Here is an 18,394-nt window from a genome sequence, read left to right as displayed (position 1 = left end):
GTTGACATGAAAGGATACGTCCTACTGCGCAAATGTGTAGTGACTTAATTTTGCGCTGGATTAGGACTGGGTGTTCTGTAACTACACGAGACTGCAGAACGCTTGTGTTCAGAGACAAAATATGAATCACGATTATCGTGCACTATATTCGATCTTATTTTTCAATACTCATTTACGCTAATTTATTAAGGTGGTGGATGTAACAAACATAGAAATTTGTTTGATATTATTGGTCATATTTTATCCTATGACAACCATTACACCTTGAGTGATTCTTATTAGACATTGCTAAGAACCATTCATAAGCCAAGATAGCATAAAATATTGTTTATTCAACGCAACCGGTTTCATCAGTCTTAGCTGTCATATTCAGGTCTTAAAGATTTTTTTGTAGTAAACCTGATTCATTTTACGCTCACTTCATGAACAAGACGTCAAGTGGATAAAACTCATAACATTATAAGCGTTTGTCGTCGCTAAAATATTTAATATCACACAGCATTTTGTCCAAAAGGTTGTGCGAAAGTGGAATTGCGATGTGTAGTATGTTTTTAATAATTAAAAGAGACTGCCCTTTAATATTCTCATAATGAGACAGTCTTACTAGACAGCCAGTAGATAAATCAAACACAGTGGATGCCGTTCCCCCCACTCCCCTAACCCCGCCCACCTGAATCCCTGGTCTAGAGCCCCCATAACCTCCCCATTCCCTGCTTCAGCATTAGTAGCTTTCCCCAGTATGGTTTTGTCCCACACAATGTGTCCAATATTACCACACAGTGCAAGACCGAACAAAACGTGGTGTCTGTAAGTTAGCATTCACGTAATGGCATCAAACGAACACTGAAATGTAGTAAAAACATGCTTAAGCGAGATGACTGGGTGTTGTGTGATGTCCTTAGGTTAGTTAGGTTTAAGTAGTTCTAAGTTCTAGGGGACTGATGACCTCAGATGTTAAGTCCCATAGCGCTCAGAGCCATTTTTTTGCTTAATCGAAATAGCTACTTAACTGTTTCTTATGAGGTAATGTTTCTCCAAGACACTGCTTCAGGAAGCACCAACATTGAAGAAAATTTCAGCAAGAAATTCAAAACTATAAACTATCTAGAAAGGGAAGCAACTTGTGACCTCTACTTATAGTTCCCGAGTGTTATCAAACTGATGACAGCAATAGTCACGGAAATCTGAAGCTGCTCTGTCCGACTCACATACCCAGTTTTATAGTGCTGTCTCTTGCTAAGTGTTGCAGTCGGTTGTTTGGAATCAGCTGAACAGAGTACATCACTGAATTACCTGTTTGGATGTGCCTGTTAATGACAGATGGTTTCTAACCTGACAAGGATTTCCTCTGTAGGGAACGGTGTTTCATCTCACCCAGTTTCAGAATGAAGAAGGGAACGGCGTGCATTGGGCATCTGGATTTGGGTACCTGTGAGACAGCCATTGCTCACAGCTGCACATCTTGTTTGGGACAGACTACGTAGGAAATGCCCAGCAGCTGACTGGAGGCGTGAAGTGTGATGTACGAATCGCATTTTTGCCTCATTTCAAGTGATGCCACGCGACCAGTGCACCTAAGATCCCATGGGGCGTTTCAGCCACACTCTTTGGAGAATATAGCCCAGGGCGGACGTGATTATGACCCATTTTGAAGGTGTTTTGCGTCGCATGAGATGAGCCTACTCATTGATGTTAGCGTGAACATGTACCAGAATTCTCGATGTCTGGACTTCACTCCACAGTGAAAAGGACTTACTATGTAGCGGAGTAGCGGAGCAGTGAGGGAAATATTGATTCACTTCTGTTCTAGAACAGCGACTGCTTGTCTCATTTCTTGTGTCTTCCATGAGTATCAAGAACACAGTTTTTGATAAAGTGATGACTGTTGCTTCACTGTCAAATTGTTGGATATCATGATACTTAAAATAATTCATACTTTGTGTTAACTGCTTGAACGCAAGAGCCAAATACACAAGGAAAAGAACTCTTTTTCTAGATTATTGGGTAAGTTGTAAACAGCAACGTATTGAGAGACAGAAAGTACTTTATGATGGCTCTCAATCTTCCACTGTAACCGAGACCATCAACATAAGGTAGCCAAGGAGGTGGAAACGTGGGTTCTACTATGCCAAGGCTGATGGGTAGCTACAACAGGAAAACACAATTAATTAGTAGGAGTGCAAAATAAGAAAGTATTTATTAGTTAACTTTGTTGTAGTCCATGACCTGCTGGTTGACCATTATAGAAGACGCGACTAGACTAAGCGTTTGAAGAAAGACATAATTTACAAGTCAGAAATCTTGCAATGACGAATTAATCTCTCGTAATCTTGAATGTAGAATCCGGTGAATTTGAAGACTAACTTGGCTGTCGACATGACAGAACGCAGAATTGTTTATAACTGCCAACTTACTACTGTTGACTTTACTGTAGTACTATTACGGAACTTTACAACAGGGCTAGAAAGACTCGACGGCAGCAATGATTGAACGGCAGATGATGACTGACTGATATCGGCGCTGGCTGACTAACTGTAGACTGGCCCCGGCCGTTGTGGCCGAGCGGTTCTAGGCGATTCTGTTCGGTACCGCGCTGCTGCTACGGTCGCAGGTTCGAATCCTGCCTCGAGCATGGATGTGTTTGATGTCCTTAGATTAGTTAGGTTTAAGTAGTTCTAAGCCTAGGGACTGATGACCTCAGATGTTCAGTCCCGTAGTGCTTGGAGCCATTTGACTTTGTAGACCGGCGCAACTGCAGTACACTCCTGCTACACATGAAGTGGCCTAGCGGCACCTGGCGGTGAGCATAAGTACTGCGACTGGCTGTGTACTCTTTGGCTACCACAGACGTTCTCATGTTCGGTTTATCGAGAGAATCGCATCCGGCGGATCGATCTCTCAGGCGGCGGTGTGGTCGTATGACTGACGACATCAAACTTTAGACAGAAAATATTTGACAGAGCGAGCACTGAGATGCAGTCCAAATTTTCACTTGAAATTGTCCCCAAAATTCACAATAAATCTATTTCTACACCGACTGACAAGCTATCATGACTGACCACGGTGGTCGTATGGATTCTATTAAGAGACGCTCTGGGCACTCGTTTACTGCAATATGCGAAAAAAGTGACATAACATGTCAATGGGAAACTCCCCTTCACTCCTTATAAGACTTCGATGTTACAGTATGACTCGGAGAAAGTGTTACATGATTTGACACGTTAGAGGTTCCTGCCTAATACCTGCATCGGGTAATGTACGACGCTAACTGGTATTGATGTCGACAGGCGGAGGCCGTGTCAGCAGCTGCGTACAGCTGTTCCTGGGTGGAGGCGAGCGAGCGTTTCAAGCACGCCATGAGGATCCTCGTCAGCCGTGCGCGGAAGCCGTTGGTGCTCACCGCTGGACATCTGTACCCCATCGACAGGGAAGCGTTTCTCTCGGTAAGTTCCTGAGAATGACGGTCCGTAGTTATGATGTAGCTTCAAGCGACGGATCGTGGAACCGATTCTTGGCAAGGAGGGTGCGGGATGCCGGAGTCTGCTACAACTGTTCCGCTCCCCCGACCCTCCCCCGGTACATAACACATCTCACTTCCTTTTACGTGCCACAGATGCCTAGGATTTTAATAATAATAAAACTAATACACATAATGTTTTTAATGCAATAATAATTTGTTTACACCGTTTTACCATAACATCCGACAAATTTCACTCCAGTCAAATACTCATCTTCTTAAACTTGGGCAGTACATGTGACACGAAATTCAGATGACAGCTATAAATGTTGTGTTGGCAGAAGAGCCAACACCGTGTTAGTAGAGGAGTCCGGAATGCACGCGTTTTATCTCACGCAGGCTGGCGTGATGAGGGAAGAGCTACACTGACGTGAGGTCTGGAACATGACAAGGAATTAGGATTCAGAAAGTGGACGTAATTAGTTTGATACTTAACTTTAGTCCATTAATGATGAACGTCGCTCTTGACGGTGCATGGTTCGCAATATTCTCTGTTCAGAATACATTCATAGTAACTGAATATGGCGCCTTGCTAGGTCGTAGCAAATGACGTAGCTGAAGGCTATGCTAAACTGTCGTCTCTGCAAATAAGAGCGTATGTAGACAGTGAACCATCGCTAGCAAAGTCGACTGTGCAACTGGGGCGAGTGCTAGGGAGTCTCTCTAGACCTGCCGTGTGGCGGCGCTCGGTCTGCAATCACTGACAGTGGCGACACGCGGGTTCCACGTATACTAACGGACCGCGGCCGATTTAAAGGCTACCACCTAGCAAGCGTGGTGTCTGGCGATGACACCACAATAATAACCACAACTTCTCAGAACATTCTCTACGTAACTATTCATACTATATAAAACCGAAGTGTGCACTTCCCGATATTAGTATTTCACTTTAAATTTTCGCAACTACCCGTTAGACTTTAACCCGAGAGTGTAACTAATATGAAACCGGTACTAATGCCTTAAAGTATTCCCTTTATTTTAAGAAATTGTACCGATAAACGAGCAACGCAATCTTACTAATATGGGAAAGACACGGGTTTTTGGGGTGGAGGGACTAAACCAAGAAGAGGATACACCAGATATATTTTTCCCTTTATTTGATGAGCCACTTCGAACAGTTATGAAAAATGTGATTTTACAGGCAAGCTCAACAATCTAAATTTTTAAACAGAGACACAAAACAAGTGTCTAAATAGATTTTAATTAAATACAAATGTGACCTGAAATCCAAAAATAATATCAAGATTTTCAACGCAAAAAGCTGAAACAAAATTGAGATTATGGAAAATATACATGCCCAAAAGATCCATAACTTTACTTAGGATTTTGACAGAGTGAAGTTTTTCCCCCAGTGTTACGAACAGTATATGATATGGTGATAGTGTGATGATCTTTCTCATTGACTTACTCGCCAGGCTACGTGTGGAATAACTTCATCAATGTCAGACAAATAGGTTGAGTTAATCTAAACACACCAGAAAGTAACTAATATATCATACTCTGCTAATCAACACGGTAGAAGCAGTCAAGTCTGTTGTTTAACCTTAACACAACCACTAACAGGAGTACAGTTCAATATGAGCCACCCTTAAAGCCTGTATATAAAACCTTTCCTCATTTTAAACAGATGTTCATATCTGGGGGAAATTTACTCTAAACCACCTTTAAACAGCGGAGTAAAATAGAAAATAATTATCCTGAGGCATCTTTAAGGGTAAATTTAACAAAATTATCAAAAGTTATGCAGACCTTATTGGGTGAAGTAAAACTGCAAGCAAATGTTCAGAATTTTTTAAAACAGTAAGCCTTTTTTAAAGGGAAGCAAAAAACATCTCAAAGACTAAGCGAAGTTCATAATACATCTACGTCTACACACACATGGATACTCTGCAAATCACATTTAAGTGCCTGGCCGAGGGTTCATCGAATCATCTTCACAACTCTTATTCCAATCCCCTATAGCGCGCGGAAAAAATAAACACCTATGTCTTTCCGCACGAGCTCTGATTTCCCTTATTTTATCTTGGTGATCGTTCCTCCCTATGTAGGTCTGTGTCAACAAAATACTTTTGCATTTGGAGGAGAAAGTTGGTGAATGGAATTTCGTGAGAAGATTCTGTCGCAACGAAAAACGCCTTTCTTTTAATGATGTCTAGCCCAAAACCTGTATCATTTCTGTGGCACACTCTCCCATATTTCGCGATAATACAAAACGTGCAGCCTTTCTTTGAACTTTGTCGATGCACTCTCTGTCCTATCTCCTAAGGATCCCACGCCGCGCAGCAGTATTCTAAAAGAGGACGGACAAGCGTTGTGTAGGCAGTCTCCTTAGTAGATCTGTTACATTTTCTAAGTGTCCTGCCAATAAAACTCCGTCTTTGGTTAGCCTTGCCCACAACATTTTCTGTGTGTTCCTTCCAAATTAAGTTGTTCGTAATTGTAATATCTAGGTATTTAGTTGAATTTACGGCTTTTAGCTTAAACTGATTTATCGTGTAATGGAAGTTTAACGAGTTCCTTTTAACACTCATGTAGATGACCTCACACTTTTCGTGATTTAGGGTCAACTGCCACTTTTCGCACTACTCCGATATTTCTTCTAAATCGTTTTGCAGTTGGTTTTGATCTTCTGATGACTTCATAAGTCGATAAGTGACAGCGTCATCTGCAAACAACCAAAGACGGCTGCTCAGGTTGTCTCCCAAATCGTTCATATGGATAAGGAACAGCAAGGGGCTATAACACCACCTTGGGAAACGGCAGATATCACTTCCGTTTTACTCGATGACTTTCCGTCAGTTACTACGAACTGTGACCTCTCAGACAGCAAATCACAAATGTAGTCACATAACTGAGACGATATTCGATAAGCACGCAATTTCACTAGGAGCCACTTGTGTGGTACAGTGTGAAAAGCCTTCCGGAATTCCAGAAATACGGAATCGATCTGAAATCCCTTGTCAATAGCACTCAGCGCTTCATGTGAATAAAGAGCTAGTTGTTTTTCACAAGAACGATGTTTTCTAAATCCATGTTGACTGTGTGTCAATAGACCGTATTCATCGATGTAATTCACAATGTTGGAACTCAATACATGTTCCAAAATCCTGCTGCATATCGACGTTAACGGTATGGGCCTGTAATTTAGTGGATTACTCGTACTACCTTTCGTGAATATTGGTGTGACGTGTGCAACTTTCCATGCTTTGGGTACGGATCTTTCGTCCAGCAAACGTTTGTATATGATTGTTAAGTATGGAGCTAATGCATGAGCCTACTCCGAAAGGAACCTAATTGGTGTACAGCGCATCTCGTGGTCGTGCGGTAGCGTTCTCGCTTCCCACGCCCGGGTTCCCGGGTTCGATTCCCGGCGGGGTCAGGGATTTTCTCTGCCTCGTGATGGCTGGGTGTTGTGTGCTGTCCTTAGGTTAGTTAGGTTTAAGTAGTTCTAAGATCTAGGGGACTTATGACCACAGCAGTTGAGTCCCATAGTGCTCAGAGCCATTGGTGTACAGTCTAGACCAACAGACTTGATTTTATTGAGGGATTTGCTTCACTAATCCGAAGATAATTACTTCTACGTTACTCATGTTGGCAGCTGTTCTCGATTAGAATCAGAAATATTTACTTCGTCTTCTTTTGTGAAGGCATTTCGGAAGGCTGTGTTTAGTAACTCTGCTTTGGGAGCACTGTCTTCGATAGTATCTCCATTGCTATCGTGCAGAGAAGGCATTGATTGTTTCTTGCGGCTAACATACTTCACATACGACCAGAATCGCTTTGGATTTTCTACCAGGTTTCGAGACAAAGTTTCGTTGTGGAAACTGTTATAGGCATCTCGCATTGATGTCTGCGCTAAATTTCGAGCTTCTGCAAAAGATCGCCAATCTTGGGGATATTGCGTCTGTTTAAATTTGGCATGTTTGTTTCGTTGTTTCTGCAACAGTGCTCTGACCGTTTTGTGTACCAAGGAGGATAAGCTCCGCCGTTCGTTAATTTATTTGGTATAAATCTCTCAATTGCTGCCGATACTATTTCTTTGAATCTAAGCCACATCTGGTCTACACTTAAATTATTAATTTGGATTAAGTGGAGATTGTCTCTCAGGAAGGAGTCAAGTGAATTTTTTTCTGCTTTTTTGAATAAGTACATTTTTCGCTTATTTTTCAAGGATTTGTGGATTAACATTATTCAATCTCGCTACGACAACCCTGTGTTCACTAATCCCTGAATCGGTTTTGATGCTCGTTATTAGCTCAGGATTATTTGTTACTAAGAGGTCAAGTGTGTTTACCCAATCGTTTACTATTAGGGTGGGCTCACGAACTAACTGCTCGAAATAATTTTCAGAGAATGCGTTTAGCACCATTTCGGATGATAGTTATGCGTACCTCCGGAATTAAACAATGAGTTTACACTGAGTCACCCCGAAACGGCGAGTTCTTTTTTTTTCTAGATCCTCCTCAGCCTGTCGGGAGACGTTCCTGAATCAAAGTTACCATTAGTTAGCAAACTGTAAGTTCCGTAGAACGTGACACTTTGGAGGGGGCTAAGAACGCGGCCACAACGGAGACTAATCAAGTAATATTACGCCGATGTAGTGTGGGAAAACACAGTGTAATGCGGGCAGGGAAACTTTGAGAGTAACCTCTAATGGTGTGAAGCGAAGAAAAACTTCCAAACAAATAACATTCAAATAAAGCGGCTGACCAACAATGGTAGTAGCCAGCAGAGTAGCTCACACGGACAAACGGGCTCTCTACTGCAAGCACAGTGGACAGATTAAACCCAGTTCCGCCATGCGACGTGCTGTTCCTGCGAATGGTTCTGTGAGGTCGCCGCTCCTGCCCGAGCACACCCCTTGTCCACGACGCTGCACCAAGGCCCTCTGCTTGCTTCCTCACACACGTGGCCGTTCAGGCGGCAGAATGCACTGCTCTCTGTGTGTGACGCGCGAACTCCGCCTATCCACTACTTGTCTCTCCAGACTATCTGCATAATTCGTGGTGGATCCCTCTTGTGGCCGCGTTAAAACAAGGAGCCCATTGACAGATGTATACCCGAGGTGTAAACCCTGCAGCCAAATACACGGGCGTTATATATTAGGTAGTAGTAAGCACATTTTCATAGGGCATTGGAATATGTGAGCGGGGCCCTTGCGTGTCTTAAAGTAATACGAAACTATAACCAGTATGTGAGACCTTAACTTTTCCCGGCGAATCGAATGTTCAAATAAATTACGGGTTTGCTGCCGGGTGACGTCGTCGAACAGCGCCGATATTTCGACTGGAGTACACCCTGCCATTTTCAAGGCACAAATGCAAGGAAGAAAAAATGTGCTAGCAAATTTAATACCTCGGTCCACAGAGGAGAAACAAGGAAGACACCACACACAGAACAAGTGCCAACACAACCAAACTTAAGCAACAGCAGAAATATCGATAGTTACCATTAATCAACAGGTGAGGTAGCATTAATTCTGTCCCTCTCTTTTTTGATGGGGGACAGAGCCGGATTCCAAGCAGCATTTAAACAAAATTCACCATCTCTCTTAATAAGGTTGCTTGACAGTCTGATTTCAACAGCTTCCTTAATAACACTATCCAAATACTTGGACGTGCAAGCCAGAATCTCCGTGTTGTTGTATTCCACAGGATGACCGGTGTCAAGGCAATGTTCTGCAATAGCGGATTTGCTCGGCTGTTGTAAGTGTGTGTGACGCTTATGTTCAATACACCGGTCTTCCACAGTCCTGATTGTCTGACCAATATATGACATGCCACAACTGCAAGGAATACGATAGACCCCAGCCTTACTCAAACCAAGATCATCTTTTACGGACGCCAACAGGGCCTTAATCTTAGAAGGTGGTCGAAAAACACATTTTACGTCATATTTCCGCAAAATACGGCCAATCCTGTTGGAAATGCTTCCTGCGTAAGGCAAAAAGGCCGTAGACGTAGGTGCCACTTCGTTGCTATCGTCACTCACCCGTTGCACAGAAGGCTGATGGCGCAAGACACGTTTGATCTGCCTCTCACTATAACCATTCTGATGAAAGGTGACTACAAAATGTGATAGCTCAGCTGCCAAACTTTCAGGGTCTGAGATAACGTGGGACAGAATTAGTGCTACCTCACCTGTTGATTAATGGTAACTATCGATATTTCTGCTGTTGCTTACGTTTGGTTGTGTTGGCACTTGTTCTGTGTGTGGTGTCTTCCTTGTTTCTCCTCTGTGAACCGAGGTATTAAATTTGCTTGCACATTTTTTCTTCCTTGCATTTGTGCCTCGAGAATGGCATGGTGTGCTCCTGCCGAAATATCGGCGCTGTTCAACGACGTTACCTGGCAGCAAACCCGTAAGTTATTTATAACCAAGATACTAAATTATTGTACCACAAACTATAAGTGTAGTTTCATCCTCTCTTATAGAGAAAAAGTGTGCCACACACGTATAAATTTGATCTTGAGATGCCTACGATCTGATAGTGAAAGGCATGACTTACAAGAGAGCCAAATCTCAATGCATTCGGGACTGCTGGACTTTTCTGGATGTGGCTCAGAGCCACTTCGCGTTGGGCGAAAGTTACATCCAAGGAAGAAAGAAACACTGTCTGCCGATAGCAGTTTGTCATCCTACTATTCCTGCTGTAGGCTGCAAAATTTTGCAATAATTTCAGAAGCAAAAGTAATAAATGGTAGAACTGAGCTCAGTTCCCATTATTACAGAATTTGCAAGCATGGAAGTTAATAAGCAATAGATACACATGGCCTCCAACAGATCACGTGGAAATGCAATAGCACACATTTTCAAAAGCAGAAAGTAGCTAATATATTTTAAGATCCTCACAATATAATTAAATGAATTGGAAAGTAACGTGAGACACAAACTGCATCCATAGATGGCAATGAAAAACCAATATTGATCATTGTACGCAGGTGGTAACCTCGATGGGATCAAAGACATCTAACTTAGCGTACAATGAAAAGTGCTCTCCAAAACTGAAAATCATGCAATACACACTGTCAGGTCACATTAATGTGACGATGTAGAAAGACTGAATAACCATATTTTGCAGCGCGCACGCTGCGAAGGTTGTGGGAAGATTGTCAGTGAAATTCTCGAAGGCACCGACTGTGATGTTGGAACGTACTGACTATGTGGCCATGCTGCACTAGGTTTCTCGTCTTAGGATCCATGGTGTGAACAGCACAATCGACATAGCCCCACCGATTTGCTGTTGACTTTAAATCCTGGGAGTCTGGTGGCAAGGAGAATATGGTAAACTGGTCCTTGCGCTCTTCGATCCATGCAAGTACAGTCTGAACTGTGTGACCCATTGCATTGTTCTGCTCGTAGATGTCATCGTGCCGAGGTAAAATAAACTGCATGTGGGGGTAGACAAAGCCTCTAAGGATAGATGCATACTTATGATGGTCCATTGTAACTTCCAGAATAACAAGATCACCCAGGGAATGCCACGAAACCATTTCCCACCTGAAAAAGAATTTCATGATGGCTTTCGACAGCTTGTAGAACCTGGAGGAATTTCCAGTTGTAGAGGGACTTACAGTATACGTATAGTCTGTTTTTAAAGATTATTTTCTTATTTCTTAAACTCCTCTCCAAAAAGACGAATTCAAGTTTCAGATGTACCAAACGCCTCGTCTCTGACGCTGACACACGGAATCGGTGCTCTCTTTTTTGTTCTGGTGCTTTCCTCCAATATTCGTAAATTTTTACTTACGAGATTTCCATACAAAACTGATTGCTTAAAAATAAATTGGTCATTATATTTTCTGTATGCTCCAAAACATATGTAAGTGAAGTTAAAATACACAGCGCATAAAGCAAGAAAAACAATAGAAAAATAATTTTTATGATACAGTAAAGTACGTTTGTTCTGAGAAAAAAGGCATAAATTACGGTGCCTTCATCACGCTCGGCTGTTCGGCCACGACTTACGATCAGCTGGCTGATTAAATTGGCTGCTCAACTTTGCGATTGCCTTACCCAAACTGCTGAGGCCGTCTGCTTATAAGCACTTTTACATTTCATTTGTTACGCTGTAAAACAAATAAAGCTGTGCTCAGACTGAAGGATAGTTGCAACACTGCAGTGTTTTACTAGGCATGGTGTGTGCCCTCAATGTCTCCCTACCTCTGAACCGACTTATGCAGCCCGTTACAGAGGGATCCACATTCACACACGTTCTTCCAAATACGATGCTACTTGACCTGGTGTTATAGCTGAAAGAAGTGATAAGGACAATCTTAGTACCAGCTGGGCATCGAAACCTAAGATTAAATTTTGTTTCCTGGAACTTATGGCACTTAGCCACAAAGTCACATTTCTGAACAAACCAATAATAAGTTATTTATCAAATAGAAACTGCACTGAACCAAGGGAAATACGTCAATTCTGTACAAGAAAGAAAATAAGGTGGCATTATATGTTATTCGTTATTTGATTTACAGATGATTTGCTAGAGAATAGATCTATTTGAATGATCTACTTAATCCAATAATACTCCAGAGAGAAATCTATTCAAATAATATCCATCTCTTTTCACCACTTTTCCTTACGTTTTCTTTTGCTTTCTGGTAATATTATCAAATGTAACGTGTTCTGTTAGTTCATTTGCTCGATTTACTAATCGAATTCTATGGTGTAACTGAAGATTTTTTTAAATTATAAGCAAAGCTGACACTTATTGGCTGTTGTCACACTCTTCAAAGTAAATCTTTTTAATTCGTTCTGTTCCAAATGTGTCTAAGTATCAGTGTTATTTTAATAGCTGACTGAAAGCTAGCATTGATTCACCAGCTATTATTTCGCGGTAATATACAGAACTGAACAATGAAGTTCAGTAAAATTCATTATTCGATTATCACTTTAATATCCGTTATATTGTGGTAACACTTGTTCACTCACGGGTGTAAATTACACCTCTTCTCCGTAGAAAACATGGAAAATCAAAAGTTAAAAATAAACTTTAGTTCTAAATGCGTTTGAACGCTTACCTGGGCAACGAGCGTTCTAGTGTGTATTACCCCGAAAGGAGGGTTCGTCTGAGGCGCTTGTCTACATGCTTGAGTAGCAGCCAAGCTCTTGAGCCAGGCGCCATCGTAGAACTCTCTGGCAGCCAAAACGAGTTTCGTCCCTGTGCTACACTCTTAGGCTGGCTCGTCACATTTGTTGCCGTCAGTATTAAATGCATTCATTTCGTGCTTGACACAATCTTTAAAGCGCAATACAGGTCTTCCTTGGGAGTCTCTTGACATTTTCTGTCTCACTAAGTAGTGTGCATCGGGGAAAACGGGAGTGGTGTATATGTTGTGTCCTGCCCACAACAGGTGATATTCCTTGAGAGTAGTGGTGATACTCGGTAGCTTTGCAATATTCAGGACCATCTCGTTTGTCACATGGTTTGTCCATGTTATACCTCGAATGTTTCATAAACACCCATACTCTTGTACCGACTTTCCTGAAAGTGTTTGTTCCTTCGCCAGTTTTCATTCTTATTTGGCCATCCAAGGAAAGGTCTTCTGACACTGGCGAGCTGAGGCAGTAGAATTTGTCGACTACATTCAACAAGGGGTCATCAAATATTATGGCAGATACACTATGTGATCAAAATCATCCTGACACCGCCAAAAACATACGTTTTTCATATTAAGTGCATTGTGTTACCACCTAATGCCAGGTACTCTGTATCAGCGACCTCAGCAGTCATTATATATATTCACAGAGCAGAATGAGGCGCTCCGAGGAACTCACAGACTTCAAACGTGGTCTGGTGATTGGATGTCACTTGTGTCACCCACCTGTACGTCAGATTTCCACGCTCCCAAACATCCCTAGGTCCACTGATTCCGATGTGATAGTGAAGTTGAAACGTGAAGGAACACCTACAGCACAAAAACGTACAGGCCGACCTCGTCTGTTGACTGACAGACCGCCGGCAGTTAAAGAGGGTCCTGATGTGTAATAGGCAGACATCTACCCAGACCGTCACACAGGAATTCCAAACTGCTTCAGCATTCACTGCAGCTACCATGACAGTTAGGCGGGAGGTGAGAAAATTTGAATTTAATGATGGAGCGGCTGCTCATAAGCGACACATAATGCCATTCATAACACTTAAGTTATGTAAATAATAAGCCAGTGAAATTAATATAAAATTATCAACCTGCGGTTAATATGTCAATATTTTAATCTTACTCGTGTTCTCCTAATGACGATAAAGCAAATGAAGCGAACACTAAAAATATATAATCTTCACCTGTGAATATTCTAGCCTTATTTTATTACACTGCGTGAATATAATACACTGAAATGAATTAAAATGAAAAAAAAATTGTATATGCCTAAGTGAACCACAATTACTTGACTAATGCAGGAATGCAGACATGGAATAAACTTATTGTTTCGGTAAATATAAATTTTGTTGTAGTTGATAATGAAAGGATATGGTGATACTTGCTGCATTGCTGACCTCTTCGTCTTAAGTACTTTAAACTGAAGAATACCCATACTTAGATTTTTTTTATTCCCTTCAGTATTATTTTAAATTTGTCACTTTGCAGTAGGAGATTTTGATCTGTGGAAGTTTTATTCATTTTGTTTCTATGTGTATGATGATTCATTATCTTGGCATTTGAGTTGGTTCTCAGATTAGAATATCATCCATCCATCAGATAATAAATTAGTCAGATGATCTATTTTCATTAACCTTATGATATTTCTCAAGGTTAATTAAACAGGTATTTTATCTGTTTCGAAAATAAACATAGTTTTCTGGTAATATAACTTTAGACACAAAGTAGAATTGTAAAAAATTAGTTTTCTGTCTAATTTTTGAAGACACATGATCTATAATCCTATATGATATTATTTATGACATTTCCCATATTTTCTTTTTCAGCTTGTAAATGCATCTTATTCGTACTACGCGCTTTTGAGCCAAATGAACAATCGCTAGAATCCAAACTGTTGCTGAAATCTGGATCTCAAAGAACACAGACGTAAGAAATCAATAAGAAATCATTGAGTAATTGTTGTTAACAGGTTAGAAAGTCATTGTCATGGCATATACAGTAGCCCTACAGAAGAAAATAGTTGTGAGTTACATTAGATAGAAAGCATTCTTGTTTCAATGTGGGTACTGAATTTTTCTCAGAACTTTTCCATGTGTTCTCAGTTACGATGACAGGTAGGCAGTTCTGATAATTATGTAGAGTTAGTAGCAAAATTTTGAGCTTTAATTGCCTTTTCCCATGTCTGCTTAAAACGAAGAATCATTCTTTGAATATTGTTGGCAACTGCAAATGAACTACCCCATCTCACTTTGTGATTACTTTTACTAGGGCTCTAGTCTTTTTCTTATAGTATTTCTTCATTCCTTTTTCTCCTACACTGAAAGGCTATTCACTACCTCATTCCACTAAGGTAAGTACCATTTGTTTTTTCTTAATGATAGATCATTGTGTTATAACATGCAACCAGAAATGTAGAAGTGTGTGTATCAAACAAACACAAATTATTTGTATTATCTCAGTAGCTGTTCACACTTGATATTGACTACTCATTGCCAGTACATTTATCTGCTGTGCATTTTCAGATGCTATGTTTACTTGAATAATGTGAATGAACTGTAGCACTGGCATAGTAAAGTTATTGTTCCGATATAAGTTGTTAACGTTAAGTTTTATCGTTGTGATTTCGTTTTAAATTCTCTATGAGGCCGCACTTGTAGCCTTCTTTTACAGTTCTTCAGTCGCATTTGCGGTTAACACCTTGAGAAAAGAACATAATGTCTTCAACAAACCCCCTTGAGAGGCTCTTACCTAGAACATTTTAAAAAAAATGCTGTTATTTTTGTATATGTTTTACTTTTTTGTGAAGGTTCTGTTACTAACTAATGCCATACACTTCAGTCTTATTTTTTAACTTTACTCCAACTAATGAATCTTTTAATTTTGTTTTAAAACTGCCCATTGTAATTTGGTTAATATGCCTGTGGAATTGTGAACCAAAACAGATTTAAAAATATATATACATATTATCATCTGTTACATAGAGTTTACATGTTACTTGTTCAATACTGACATGCAATAACCATATTTCAGTCAAGTGATGTAATTTTAACATTTTAGTATTAGGCATTACATGACTTTAAAAAATAAAATGCATTTTGTAGAAATGTATCAACTCAGATTATCTTACATTGTTAGTCATTCGTATCATATTCTGAGGTTCATTGAACGAAACCAGTATTCACATGATTAATTAATGCAAAAAAATGATCATTAGTATCAATGTCTGTTCATTTCTAAGTGTACATGGACGTGAACAGAGACAATTGTCGCCCTGAAATTTGAGACTGCATAATTCTTTATCCATAGTGCTTAGGAAATTGCAGTTTCATGGTGCAACTGATTGTGGCCAGATAAAGCAGTATTAGAAAACAAAATAATATCTATCGGTTTTAGTTTCATTAATTCAGCAATTTGTTGGCAGATGAATTTTAAAGGCGCATTTAATTTTCGGTACCATTATCGGTACCAAAGAACGTTACTGAAACTGCGGCACGCTTCTCTCAATATCTACAGAAAAATGCGATGTCCTGAATCTCCTAAATTACATTACATTTAGGACAACAGCAAAAATTTTGTTCATATAATCATTACTTTGAAAAGGACTCCCCCAAGAATGTTGTTTGACATAACCACATACAGACATTTCTATGAAGTATTAGGAATAATAGAAATATATAATCATAATCTTCACTTGGAGACATTCAGCGAATAGAGCTGAAACCATTGTGATGTCATATATACAATTTAAGGTCTGAGAATAAGTTTTCCAAAAAGTACATGTCACTGCTGCATATTATTGTGGACACACAAACTTTCTACAATCTCTTCCTTACTCTTGACTCGTTGGTAGAGGCCTCATCAGATCTTTCTACTACTAACATTTGTTGACGATCGGCCATGGTCAGGTTTATTATCACACTGTTCCATGTCTGAACAGCTACATCAAACATTATTTCAGTATTGTTAATTAAACCAGTACTGAAAAATACTATTACATCGATCACACGTTCATCTAACGCAAACGTTTTCAGTACACTATCTGATAAGCAGTTGTTGCAACTTGGAAACATGTAAATATTCACCAAACAAATCGGAATCTGAAAGAACAAAAAAAAAAAAAAGAAAAAAAGGTTCAAATGGCTCTGACCACTATGGGACTTAACTTCTGAGGTCATCAGTGCCCTAGAACTTAGAACTACTTAAACCTAACTAACCTAAGGACATCACACACATCCATGCCCGTGGCAGGATTCGAACCTGCGGCCGTAGCGGTCGCGCGGTTCCAGACTGTAGCGCTTAGAACTGCTCGGCTACTCCAGCCGCCCTGACAGATCACTACATAATATCTATATTACTTCTGTCACAGTTGTAGACAAGTAATGTTTATGACTGTGTTCTTTTCCTGTAGTTTTATCAATGACTTGCATCTTGTGGGGGCAGTCTGTTGTTCTGGCCTGTAGAAATTATGCTATATCAAATTGCCCAGGCAACTCCACCATTTTTCTTATCACTCGAAACAGCTGTCGACCGTCCAACGTATTACAAATGTTCGCGCGCATTTGTTCTATAAGGAAGGGGCCCACCTCTCGGTTCTTTCTCGCATTCGGAAGGACGACGGTTCAATCCCGTCTCCGGCCATCCTGATTTAGGTTTTCCGTGATTTCCCTAAATCGCTTCAGGCAAATGCTGGGATGGTTCCTTTGAAAGGGCACGGCCGATTTCCTTCCCCATCCTTCCTTCACCCGAGCTTGCGCTCCGTCTCTAATGACCTCGTTGTCGACGGGACGTTAAACACTAATCTCCTCCTCCTCCTCCTCGGTTCTTTCTCTCAGAAAAAGATCACAAAGGATAAAAAATAACAGATACAAACGAGAATAGAGGAAGTGATTTAACTGAGCGGGTAGAGTGCATCGTCTCAGCGTGTATGGGGCCACTCTTAGATTCGATCACACGAGCGGAATGTTTTCAGAACGGCAGCTGCGCAGTACATTTGTGCCTTCGGAATTTCACAATCTGCCAGCCGCATCGCCCGTAGCGGAATGGAATTGACGTGAAGACAGCCGCCGTGCTGGGCCACGAGAATCAATTGGACAGGACACATCACACGAGCCGTGGGGCACGTGCGGCAAGACCAGCCAGCTAACGCAGTCAGTTTTGTCCGCTGACAGTAGGCAAAGTTACTTCCTCCGCACTGGGCTTGGGCCTAGAGCACAGCAGTCCTTGACACAGAGAAAACGCATACAGCAATTTCAGCGCTGGATTTAGAGAAAGACCCTTGTATTTGGGAATAAAGGACAGAATAACGATGGAAAGAAGGAAAACGTGGAAAGGCACTTAATTTTCTGTGAATTACCTCTACATTCCACAGAGCCTGCAACTATACGGGGAAAATGTGTTAGTAAAGCTAAGGCTACACGGGCATTTCTCAACGCAACAATTTTACGGAAATTGCCGCACGTTTTCTTACCACAGACACCTGGCTATACCATACGTTACATAAGGCAGCAAAGTTCCAAGCGGTAAAAGGCGTAGGTTTGGGAGCACGCCGACTAAATGAAGTGTTGTTAAACGTAGCTTCCTCTGTCGCACGGTCCATTGTGCGCTGGTCGGAGTAAAGCAAGCGCGTCTACAATTGAGAAGTACAATGACAGACGGAAACACAACATGAAAAACGATTATTTCGCTATTGGTTGTGAGACGATGGAAACGGGAAAATGAGAATGTGATGGAGACATTCAATAATATTGTAGATCAACCTCGTATAGGACAGTTC

General features: G+C 40.9%; 1 protein-coding gene across 1 annotated transcript in view; it reads left to right on the top strand.

Moving 5' to 3' along the window:
- Positions 1–14,568, top strand: part of LOC126101613 (odorant receptor Or2-like) — a 30,526-nt gene extending 15,958 nt beyond the window's left edge. Inside the window, exons 4-5 of the mRNA XM_049912295.1 lie at positions 3,288–3,443; positions 14,448–14,568. Coding sequence (XP_049768252.1) covers positions 3,288–3,443; positions 14,448–14,504 — 213 coding nt within the window. The 3' untranslated portion in view covers positions 14,505–14,568. The remainder of the gene's footprint in view (positions 1–3,287; positions 3,444–14,447) is intronic.
- The last annotated feature ends 3,826 nt before the right edge of the window (positions 14,569–18,394 follow it).

This window comes from Schistocerca cancellata, chromosome 9 (assembly GCF_023864275.1).
Source record: "Schistocerca cancellata isolate TAMUIC-IGC-003103 chromosome 9, iqSchCanc2.1, whole genome shotgun sequence".
NCBI classification, from domain to species: Eukaryota; Metazoa; Arthropoda; class Insecta; order Orthoptera; family Acrididae; genus Schistocerca; species Schistocerca cancellata.
The sequence above is the reverse complement of the archived record's forward strand: the minus strand, read 5'-3'. Positions and strand labels throughout refer to the sequence as shown.